Source organism: Anopheles stephensi, chromosome 3 (genome assembly GCF_013141755.1).
Source record: "Anopheles stephensi strain Indian chromosome 3, UCI_ANSTEP_V1.0, whole genome shotgun sequence".
Taxonomy (NCBI): Eukaryota; Metazoa; Arthropoda; class Insecta; order Diptera; family Culicidae; genus Anopheles; species Anopheles stephensi.
Genome location: NC_050203.1, coordinates 36,885,101 through 36,897,118, shown reverse-complemented (window position 1 = coordinate 36,897,118; position 12,018 = coordinate 36,885,101). Strand labels below are relative to the sequence as shown.

The 12,018-nt window shown below is 44.7% G+C and overlaps 1 protein-coding gene across 1 annotated transcript in view; it reads left to right on the top strand.

Moving 5' to 3' along the window:
• The first annotated feature begins 309 nt into the window (after positions 1 to 309).
• The window catches only part of LOC118509682 (homeobox protein araucan), a 61,420-nt gene continuing 49,711 nt past the window's right edge, over positions 310 to 12,018 (top strand). Inside the window, exon 1 of the mRNA XM_036050725.1 lies at positions 310 to 1,338. Coding sequence (XP_035906618.1) covers positions 1,234 to 1,338 — 105 coding nt within the window. The 5' untranslated portion in view covers positions 310 to 1,233. The remainder of the gene's footprint in view (positions 1,339 to 12,018) is intronic.

Here is a 12,018-nt window from a genome sequence, read left to right as displayed (position 1 = left end):
TAGCTACACCCTTCGCACGAAAGAAACGCGCTAGTGTGTGTGTGCGTTTGTGAGCAGTTTTTCCGCGACGCGACTTTCTACCTTTGTGTGAGCGCGCGCGCGTGTGTGTGTGTGAGTTGTGTGGTGTAATCGAAAAAAAGCGCCCGCTGCTCTCACTCTCGCACGTTCGGTGCAGAGGAAAAAATAAGGAGGAGGTGTCGACATGCGCCGGCTCGCTCACACACCCACCGCACCCGGACCGGAGCGAGAGAGCCGATACCGCTCCGGTACCTATGGGAGGCAAACGGCCCAGCTAGGTGCGTTAGTTGTATTTCTCGTATCTCGGATCGAAGTCGTCGTGTGCGAATGGTGCGCTGTCGCTGTCGGCTGAAGAAACTTGCGTCTTGCGTGAATTTCTCGCACGGCGGAATCGAAGTTTGAGCGGAGCGCAGAGATTGCGAACGTCGTTCCGTGATTGATTGTAAACCTTCCCGGACCGAGTGCGCGTCGTGGAGCGCTTATTAGCGCAAAGGTACAAAACACTTGTTCCGCGAGATTGTACAATGTGCCGTGTGTGTAAATGCGCCGAGGAAGCGAGTGAAGTTTGACCAAGGTTTGACCCAGTGTCCGTAAGTTATCGCAAAACAATCCGATCGCTTCATCACTGTGCGGTTTGTGCCCGATCGAAATAGCGGCGGCCCGATCGACCGACGATTGATGTTTATCGGTGACAACCGGGAGAAATGATGCTTAAATCTGTGCGGCATCGATCAAGAAAGCTCCAAACATCTAATCAGTAGTGCCCTTAGCAGGGGTTTGATAAAAATGTCCGAAAGCAAGTGTGAGTCGCCGATCTTCCACTCGGCAGTGTAAAGCGCGCACTAGTGGTGAGAAACAAAAGTTGATCGAGGTGATCTCTTCTCTTATCGGTGGATTGTCCAATAGCCGGTTGCGTGAAGAAACGATACTGCTGCCGTTTGCGTAAAGACCAGCCGTGAAGAGGTGCGAAATGTGCGTGGCAATTCAACTGGTGAGATGTGTGCAGTGTGTTTAAAGTGTGTGCTAAAAATCTAATTCCAAGCAGTTAAACCCGATTGTGCTACAGTTGGCTTTTTGTGCTGAAGAAAAGGAAGCTAGAAGAGAAAAGAAGAAAAGAAAAACAAAACACCGACGAGAAAGGAAAGCCAACACCAGCATTAAATAGTAATACTACATTTACTACATTGGGAACGCGAGTCAACAAAAGTGCGGTGAATGATTGAGACAGTGATTGGAGAACGGCGTTCCAGCGGCTTTGCAGTAGCAGGAGAAGAGAAAACCATGTCACATTTTCCCTTCCGAGGCTCACCATCCGCCCAGGTAAGTTAGCTGGGTTATTGTTGATAAGTTTTAGTGAGTTACAACAGTTCGCCCAAAGTCCCCCGTCAAACACACGTTAAATCTTGTTCAAAATCCGACTCACTTAAAACTGCAGCCTAATCCCGATAGCCCTCTGTTTAAATCTGTTCAAAATCTGCCAAAACGACTCACTAGCGCCCTCTGGGGAGCAGTTAGGAAGGATATCCAGGACAGCAAACTCCTCTCCAGTTGCGTGGGGAGCACAATAAAAAATCCAAGCAAAAACTCCGCTAAAAAACGCTTTTTTAAACCTCTGTCGAGAAGCTCCAGTTTAAACCGAGCCAGCGTTGGCGTTGTATTGGTTGCTTTTCAGCGTATTTGTGTATGTACGAGGGAATCGAGCAAGATCATCCTGCGGGGGAGGCATCGGTATGCTGAGGTGTGCAAAAATACAAGCGTATTCACAAGCGGTTCCCCGTCCATGTTCACACTCCGGTTTTCTGGGGTGCGTCTGAAGAAAAGCTTTCAGCCGCGGCGCAGCATCGATTCCGGGAGGGTGCTCTCTCTCTGTGTGTGTGTGTCTGTGTTTCCATTTTATCAAAATGGCAGAAAATTGACGCGACGACAAAAAGCCACCCCGGGAGTTGAAAAGTATTGATTTTTCCCGGTCCGATCCACCGCGCGAGGGCTTTCCGTTTGTTTTTTTTTCTCTTGCTGAGATTTTTCTTCACGGTTCTATGCTCATCCTATGTGGCTCGTGCGTGGAGCTATGTGCATATATACATACAAGCAAGCATGGTGAAGGGGAGAGGTGGTATCTGCACGGGGGGGCACAATTTTACCCATGAGAATTGAGTTTTTGAGCCACTGGATCTGAACGAGTACGAGTTTTTTTGCTGCTCAGTGAGCCGAAAACCTGCTGCGAAGGCTTAAAGCTACCATTTGAGTTCGCGAACCTAGAAAAAGGTAGACTTTATTTAAAAAAGAATCTCGCTCTGATGGTGCGACACAAAAGTCGAATTCTTGCTCTTTGTACAGCGCCACCATCGCACCCGATTAAAGTGACTTCAGCCTTCGGTCTATTCATACGCGATTCAGGAGAGATCGATATCGAGAATCTAGGGGTTTTCGTGTGCCACACGGCGGGACGTCGGAAAGCAAGGTTCTATGTCACCATTTTAACTTCCGATACGTGACCGGAATAAAGTTGAAATGATTTCAACGCGCTGGTGTGAATTTTCAGGAAAATTCCTTCCGAGTGATGAAGATGGGGTGTGAATTATTTCATGAATTAAATTGTCAGTGAATGGAAGAATGTTGACAATATCGGCAGCAATAATAAATCAGCAAATTCAATAAATCCCCGAAATATTTCTTGAGTCGTGATAAGTTAAATCGCTTCCCAAGCTGAAGCTGGTTCAATCTGTGCAGCATTATGACAACTGTAGCGAGCTTTGCAACAAATTTAGCAATTAATTTAAAGCTACAGAAATGAAAGTGTGTCTGTTGCGTGGCTGGTGTCTGCAGCTGTTACAGTGACAGCTACACCGACACCGAATAAGGCTCTGTTAGCTCATCTGAAACAACCAATTTTGTCAGATTTTGCAGGTCGCTAATTATTATGTACACCGTTTCTATCGCATTCGCAGATCGCTCTCTAATGCGAAGTTGTTCATTAAATCGGTGATCTTGCCTTAATCGACACTCTTTTGCAACACGATTGTTTTCTTCTTCGAATTTTGATTGAGTAACTGAAAATTTAGCAAACCTTCTTAATCTTGAAGCTAACGTGAAGAGGATAGACTGGGTAAAAATAGTTACATTTTAAAGCAGTAGCTCGTCCTTTTGCTTTTCTCACCCAGCACCAGTACACTTTAACAGTAATAATTCTTCACCGTACCCAGAGAGGGATTCCAGCAAGCTTACCAACAACATAACTCTTACTCAGAAAGAATGTCAAATAACTTCAACATGACACCGTGGGCACCGAGTTTTTAATTTGTAATGCCCACCTCAGCGGCAAAGTAAAGTCTTTGCCCAAGTTATCCTTCCCATCCAGGGCAGCGTATTAATCAACTGCCGGCTCACAAATAAGTCGTTTTGCTAGCGCGAGTATCGTGGGGCAAAGTTCAACGGCAAATGTTAAAACCCCCCCGGGAAAACCTTATTCTGGCCAGCGTAGGCCACGAAGTCTTAGGGTCTGGGCTAAACTTTTCCCATTTTACAAGTGATACACTTGTTTTGTGTAGAAGCTGTAGTTGTGCGCTAAGATTCATTCCACCCGGGTCGAAGCATTTTGCAGCTCAGGGAACATCAGTGGAATTAGAGTTGGCAAGGCCTGGCTCCGATTCCGCATGTCAAACATGCTGTGGGCGTATCGTTTTTTGTTGGAGTGTGGAGTCATTCGTTTCTTGGGCCTGGGGATCTTTTCTGCACGCTTGTCTTCGTGCTCTTTCCACTCGAGGTTTAATGAGAGTAATGTTAAACATTTTGCATAATTATCAGCGTTTGTTAGTGAGCGAGTGAAAAATGGTTGCTACATGGGGCTACGGTGCTCGAGGGAAAAATCGGCGAAGTCTCTGGCGGAGCTGTTACGGGAGACACACTCACACTTCCAACCGAAGGCAGAAGCTGACTCTTTACTTATACTTTTCGAGATATTTTTTTACAGATAAAACAGGGCTTCATTTATGAAGACATTAGACACAAGGAAAATAATTTGGAAGTGACTCTTTCTTCAAGCGTTGCTATCCCGTCGGCATTTACTTCAGAATAGCGTCGTGAGTCATAACTCTGTTTGCGAGTGAAAGAATTGTACAATAACAAGTGTAACGGTGATAAACCATCTCCCAACGGACGGTGACATCGGGAGTGTCGTGCAAATTAATTACAGTTTAATCATTCACTCGCCCGTTCGGCTACAATGACAGTGACCCCGGTGGGCGAGTCTGTGGGCGTTGAGCAGGCGTGTCATTGTTTTATAGCGACGATTGATGCTTTGATGGGGGCTTAGTTTTCCCCAGTTGATCTCACATTTGGGACTCTCCAACAGAGACGAAAACCCCTCATTAAATGGTACCAATCGCCGAACTTCCACAGTTCCGTCTCCAAGTACGAATCCATCTCTGTTTGGACGCAATAAAACGCAGTCAATAAGCTACGGTTGAGCCATCACTGGATGATGTGTTTCTCACCCGACCGAAAGGATTCGTTTGTATGCTTTGCTCCATCCGCACAACAAGCTAGTCCAAACACAACTCCCCAAAAAAAACCCAAAACTACCTCAACCACTTCACGCGGTCGCAATGATCATAGCCTTCTTCAGATCACTTCAAATGGGCTTTCGTTTAAACTTAACTTGACGTATATTATGATAACTAAATTTACGAGCTATGGATCTCCCTTCTGCTCGAATTGCCCGTGTATTCGTTTCCAGCCGGAGTTGGTCCACAGCAAACGAGAAAATGATACGTCTTCTTCGTCAATGCGCCGGGAGTGAGTGAGTGAGACGCTTTTCGTCACCCACGGTACGGTCCCTTGCTGTTGAGTGTGGATGGCTGAAGGGTGGATGGCGCTACGTTGCCCGTTACTGTTCCAGCCGAAGATGTGCCATGCCCATCACGGTGCGTAATACATTATCGTTGATGAGTTTGTAAATGGTCCAGAAAATAGAGCTGTACAGTTTCCAGCTGGGGCGACTTGCGTTCGAAGCTATTCCCAGCTCGCAGATGAATTACAGTTTTTTTTTTTCGGGGGAGAGTTGACTTAATGCGGTGCTAAGGGGCCGACGCAAATACATTGGAACTCCAAAGAAGCGCTTCTTCAATAGAACATTAATAATAGGGCCAGGACGCAACAAAGCCACACCAAACCTGCGAGCAATTCAATGACAGTTTGGCGTTTAGCTGGAATCAGCTTTCGAAAGCGGCACCCCGGTAAATCCACCCATCACCGAACGGAGCCGATGGGAAAACATTGCTCTTTTTTTTGAGTTACTTTCTCAAGAGTCGTACCTCCGTGCGTCCTGCCCTGGAATGTAATGCCCCGATGGTCCTGGTCACTTGGAGAGTCCAACTCATCGAAAACTCATCTCTATTTAATGGACAAAGGTAGCAAAACCCATTTGAAGATGGTAACTTTAGAGTGTGAAGATTCCAGGACTTCTTCTCGTCAATCTCTCACCAGAGTTACATTACATTTGAATAGACACAGTGCTTCTCAGCATCGTAACAAAACAAAGCGAGCTCGGTGGAGTCCCCAGTAAAGCTTGAGCAAACTACAAGAGCTTGTCCGGTTCACCCTCGTATCTTCCCAGCTTCAAATCCAAGAAGCGCAAGAGCTACATCTTTATTACCGGCAGCATTTACCCCACTCGAAGCTGTATTTAATTACCCTTACGGGGTGTAGTGCGGCCAGATTTGTTATTGGCACCATACTTGCTGCGTGCCGGGTGTGTGTGTGTGTGTGTCTGTGGAAATGGAGTGTTGAAAGATTCGGACAGTAATAGTAGTAGTGGTAGCCAGGAGGAGGGAACCCGGGCCGGGGAGGAAGATTGTAATTCATATTGAAATTTTATGTTAATGGTTACACTTCACCACCAACACACTTCAGGCAGGCACCGGGGTTTGGAGCACCATCCACCATGACCACTGTGAAACGCCGTGCCAGCCTTAGGAGCGATCTCTTCATCGATCGAACACGAGATCGATCGTGGACACGATCGAGTAACGGGGCGCACCACACACTTGTTACCGAATGGTAGCTAATGGACGAGCACATTCTCGACGAGCGAGCGTGTTGAGGCATCGAAGTGGCTACGCATCCACTTCGGCCAGCAGCTTGAGTTGCAAAACTCAACTGAGTAAATCTCGTGAAAAACAACCTTTTACTGAGCTTTGCCGGGGAGACGAGATTTTTTTTTGTTTGCTCTTGCTTCATACGTGTAAATCACCTACTGGATGTGTTTACTAGGTGCAATTGAAATGTTTTATAAATATCGATCGTCCTAAAAAAACAACCAAAAACTAGGTTTTGTACTCTGAAGAATTTACGAAGCTGGTTTACTTTGCAAAACTTAAATATTTAAATAAAAACAAAACTCGCAAAAATACTACGACTTGTCTATCGTTAATTTATGCTCTGAATTGGAACAATATCTGCTTCACTTTCGGGCAAGCAAAACCATGTTCAACCTCAACTTCAAACAGCCCCGTGCGCCCTTTACCCATCACGGTCAATGAGACGCTTAGGTGGGCATATGATTATGGGCAATGTATGTCGTACCTCCCAGCTAAACCTACTTTAAAATAAAAACACACAAAAGCAGCACCCAGTTGATCGAACCTGCTGGAAAGGAGTGTTGGTAGGTTTTAGTTGCCTTATTTTATTTTTGCGCACACTCTACAAGCGCGATCGAATTCAATCGATCGGTTTTGATTTCCATTCGGTGTTGAGTATCCTGCGTTTCCTTTGCCTGTACACCAAGCAGACATGTTGTTGAGAACAAACGTAAGAAAAAAAAAACAACCGAAGTTGCTTATTTACAACCATTCCAACCGGATATGGACAATTACAACCTCGCTAATAAAGCATATAAAAAAGGCAGGCAGGTGGACTCTACGTGAGGCTACCGGCTGGAATGGTTAAAATCAGAACGTCAGCACAGTTTGTTGAATGTTGGGCATTGAGAAATCGGAAAAGCTCGCCCGTACAAACCCAATAATAGTAAAACAAAACCAAAAAAAAAAAAACCCCCAGGCACACACACACGATCGCGGAAATCTACCGAAAAATGTTCGCTGTAAGCGATAAAAATCGACCAGCAAAAACTCTTCGATTCGATTGCTGGAAACTCAATACGGCTCCCGAGTGTGGCGGGGCGCAACAAAAATAAAAAAAAGCCTCATCAATTTTGGGCAGGATGTACAATAAAATGAAATACTACTAATAAAACCAAAGCAATCACAACTAAAAAGAAAAGCCAAAAACAAACTAAAAATGAAAACCGTTTAGCAGACATAAAAAGAAACCGACACACAAACGCACACAGCACTCCCACAGCAAAAAACAAAAAACAAAAAAAAAAAACAAAATCCGCGTGTGTGTATTCTTTTTATTTGGATCGTCACCTCTTTCCTTAAAGAGAGAGAGAGAGGGAAAAAAGCATAAAAGATAGCAAAAACATGTCAAGACAAAAAGAGGAAATAAAATAAAAAATTGAAAAAGGAAACAAACAAGCTAAAGAAAACAAACGCAAAAGAAGCGTGATGATGCATAGCGAACACAGAAACAAGTAAAGATAATAAAAAACGAATACAGTGAAACCCCGAATAATCCACCGACCGGGAGAGAGAGAGAGAACGGTGCAGGAGAGAAATAAAATTGATTACTCATAAATTACGATAAATTGCCAAATAATTTCCGGTGTGTGTACTTCAATTGTTCGAGCTGTTGTATTGTGAATGGAAATGAATCGCACCCCGGTCGACTTGGCTGGGCTGGAGCCAGGGGAAAATCCCCAGCACACCGACCGGCTGGCTTCGTGCACCGGGTCGATATCGTGGGTGAAACAGAAGCCGGCCGGCATCGGCTGTCGGTCCCGGTAAAGGAGAGCGCAGTGCAGGAGAGAAAGTGCACGCGGCAGCCAATGAATGAATAGAAGTAATAAAATGCATCACCCACAATGCATCACTTTGGAATGGTGGAGTAACAAAGCAAAAACGAAAAACAAAAATTGATTAATTTATAAAAACACATTCCCGCGTGCTGGACGGGAAAAGTCGATTCTGCATCGAGGAAAATGCTCCCAGCAGTGTTTGAACTGAAAAACTCGAGCGCATTTGAAGCTCGCAATTGATAAATGAATCCACGGAACGGAAATTGGAAAATAGAATGATCAATGTTACAGTAAAATATTTGTGACATTCTCTACCAAATCACATTGAATTGCAGGGTTTCTCGACATGTTCCCAGATGCTTTTGATAATGTTCCACAGTTGTTCCACAGTCCACTCGATAGGATAAGCTATGGCGGTAGGGATTTATTACATGATTTTAACCTTAAGTTAAATCTAGCTGAATTCTATTTTTTTTATTCTTCCTGTCTGGCTGTACAGCCTCGAGAGGTTTTGGCATGCCTGTATCAAAAACATATGGGAACGCATCAAAAAACGTTAGCATACCCTGTATTAACAGAAAATCCCACCAAGATTATTCTCAAAAAAACTCACCAAAATCAATTAAATTTGCTTATTAATTTATTTTTCTAGAAAATTCTCCGAAACCCTTCAACTTTATGACAAAAAGTGTACTGATTTCATGCAAAAGGAACAAACAAAAGCGCCATTCGTTCCACTGGCAGCTTACACGTATGTGTCACACACATTCAACTCATTCATTCACAACATCGTTGATTAAATAAACGCTTCCCTAGACCAAACAAACCGACGACACCCCGGTACCGATCGGAATCGGATAGTGCTAGGAAGTGGCTGTAGGCTAATGCAATCTCGCTGACAGCTCACTTACATTAAAAAAGGTGGTGCAAAAAATCGAACCAATATCCGCAACGGAAACGTAGCGGAACTGGTGCGTAAGCAGCAAAGGAAAAAAAACCCCTACAGCGAAGGAGTGAAAAAGTCTCCAACTAAAGGTTGAAACGTGTTCAAAATAAAACTACACCCGATCGTGTGGTAGGACATCGATCGATCGATTTAGTCAAAACACGACCTGATATTGATTCGTTCCGTTTTTGTTGCGCTTGGTTTTGAGGGTTACCCTTTTTTTTGGAGTTGCAATTGAAGTGTGTCTCGATGACGATTTTGTGCTTTCGGGACCTGCAAGCGCAGGCAGCGCAATTATTGCTTTACTTAGTAAAAATATTCTGAACTTGCAGTTCCTGTGGTTTGGAATGAAGTTCTCAAAAAAGAAAAAAATATTCTGAAGTTAAAGAGAGATTAATGGAGCACGATGAAGGCATCATCCCAAATTATAAACAATATGCATGATTTACTGTCAATTTATAGGACTTTGATGGGACTATCTTCCGCTCGAAAGAGGAGCTCACGTTCCATCAACCATCATGATACGTATGAATCATTTATTTGGCCCCAAAAATTGTATTGAACTCTTCGCGTGAATGGTGAAACAATGGACACTTTTAAGACGCCACACGCTGCTTGTACATTCCCGGTGCGTACCACAATCGTGATGAGCTTTCGAGCGGGTGACACACATCGTACACATTATCAGCATAATTCGTGCTCGTTGTTCGGCGCGTTACTGGTGAGCGTTGTCCGGACAAGATTTATGAAGCTTACAGCGTTGGTATTAATTCGCAGTCAAAGTCCATGCTCAGTGTAGTCCAGTTGGGGAGTTTTTTTTTCGATTTTGTTGGTTGTGCCTGAATTATACATAAGCAGATACGTCACATCAGCTTCAGCGGCAGCATTCCCACGCCAAGATTTATCGAATCCGGTGCAGTATCGCACATTAGCGTCCATTAGAATTGACTTAACAAATGTTTCGCTTTTGTCAGATGGTTGTTTTCTTCTGCCCAGCCAAAAGCTTCGCAATGTGCGTTGGGATGTCCCACCGGCCAGGTGATCTTTTGCGTCGCATAATCATCATTCCGCATTCACCGGGTCGATCTATAATCATGGTGTGTTTCGGGGCTGGTCGTGCCTACAGGCGGACCGCCGTTGAATGTTAACTAAACAACACGCGAGAGCAACATCTGACCCGGACGAAACACTACGTTTACCGAACCAAAAAAAAAAAAAAAATCCGAAACATAGAGACCCCGTTTAGAAATGTATCAAATATCGCTGATTACCTTGCGCGGGTTGTTTTTGTTTCGATTTTCTTCCCCGTTTTTCTCCTCGGCTTTACATTTTCCTTCGTGGAAGATCGCGGTTGTCCGTGCCGCGTGTTGAAAGCCGATCCAGATTCTTCAAATTGATTGCTTATGGGGTTCATAATTCTTCACGCGTCGTACGATCGTCGTTTTAAAGGAGGGGGGAGACAACGAGCCGAGAAGGGCGGCCTATTCGCGCCTTTTAAAACAAAAGGAATTCTTCTGGTGCTTCGGCGGCGGCCGAAAGGAAAAACTAACGAAAATGGTGAAACGTGGAACCAAGAAAACCAGAACCAGGAGTATGTTTGAATGAAACGAATGAAAAGGGAAGGCAAAAACAACGCTAAGACAAGCTTGGGTGGGGAGAGACAGATGGTTGATTTCAATTTACACCTTTGTCATCGGGGGACTCCGAAAATGCAAAAGGCGCAACACGGCCACGAAACGGCCCGAACCGAAAGCGTGGTAATTTGGTCACCTATTTGGCAGCTGAACGAGGCCTCCCCATGCGTGCGTGTGTGTGTGTTTGGCGGCTCAAGACCGGCCGCCGGAGTAGAGTGTCTTTTTTGTCTCCTTCGCCTTTTTTCTTACCACCACCTCTTCTAGCCGGTCACCTTCCGCCGCGTTTCATGTCTAGTTGTCGTGTCCTTCGATCGTTGTGGCCTGTGTGTTCCAGTGCGAGAGATAACTTGGAGATTGATGAGTTTTTCCGTTTGACGTTTTGTGTTGTTTGTTTGAACATCCCAGCTTAAGCAGGGCGGACCGGCATGTCTGTGGTGTGTATGGGCGGCGTGCGTGCGGGATCCATCTGCGGCTGCCATGATCGCATCACCTCGCATCGGTTACTTTTTTGTCAAGGGCAATTAGCACCGAAATTTATAGCTTTTCCATCCCACTATGAGCACACACACACACACACACACATGAACGATCGCAGACCTGGCGGTTGGTTCTTGAGGCACGAATTTTGCAAACTGGAAGGGATATTCCTTGATAGGATGGTTGGTTTGTTTGACTATAGAGACTTGAGAAGTCATTTGACTGCATAAGTCTCTTGGATATTAACAAATATGAGGAAATGTAGCTTGTACTTCTAGAATCTCGAATAGAAATACGAAGGAGAGTTCTGGGATGAATGGGAGATAGTAGCAGATCAGTGGGTCTTGGAGGCTCTTGAGTGAAATGGAATATTGAGGCTAAAATATCTTATGAAGATTTATTTTTCGTATGCAATAGTGCTCTAGAAATAGTTGCATTAGGCCTCCTCATTGAGTTTGGGCTTCTAAGATTATAAATCCTCGAGGCTTCCTGGCGCACTCTCGCAAGAAAACTCTGCGTCTGCTTAGTTTGTCTATACTATGATCCACCTTTCATGCCTTTGTTACAGATGTAACAAGCTCCCCTTTTTTAACACTCCGGACATTCCACAACACTACCACCACTGGAGATATGTCTCTGAATAAGCCATCAACTATCCTTAAGCCTCAATTGTTCCGAAACGCAACCCCAGTGCAAGGACCACAAAAAAGACAACCAACAATCGTGCTAGCAAAACGGTTCGCTGGCGATAGTACAAGTGCATGACTATAAAATGTTGAAATTTATATCTCATTAGCATTATTTTAAGTTGTGTAGCTGCTTGTGTGATGATGTCGTTTCCGCCCTACTGTCGGTATCGAAAGGCAACCGGGCGCTTTGTACAATTGAGTGAATAATTTTTCGCATTCGCACATGGGCAAAAGCTCTATCGAAACAACTCGCGATACAAAACTCCGCTGAATTCTCTAGGTTTGTTTGTTTCGCTTCTCCTTAGGGTTGCATCTTCTTCACATCCGTTTTAGCCCTCC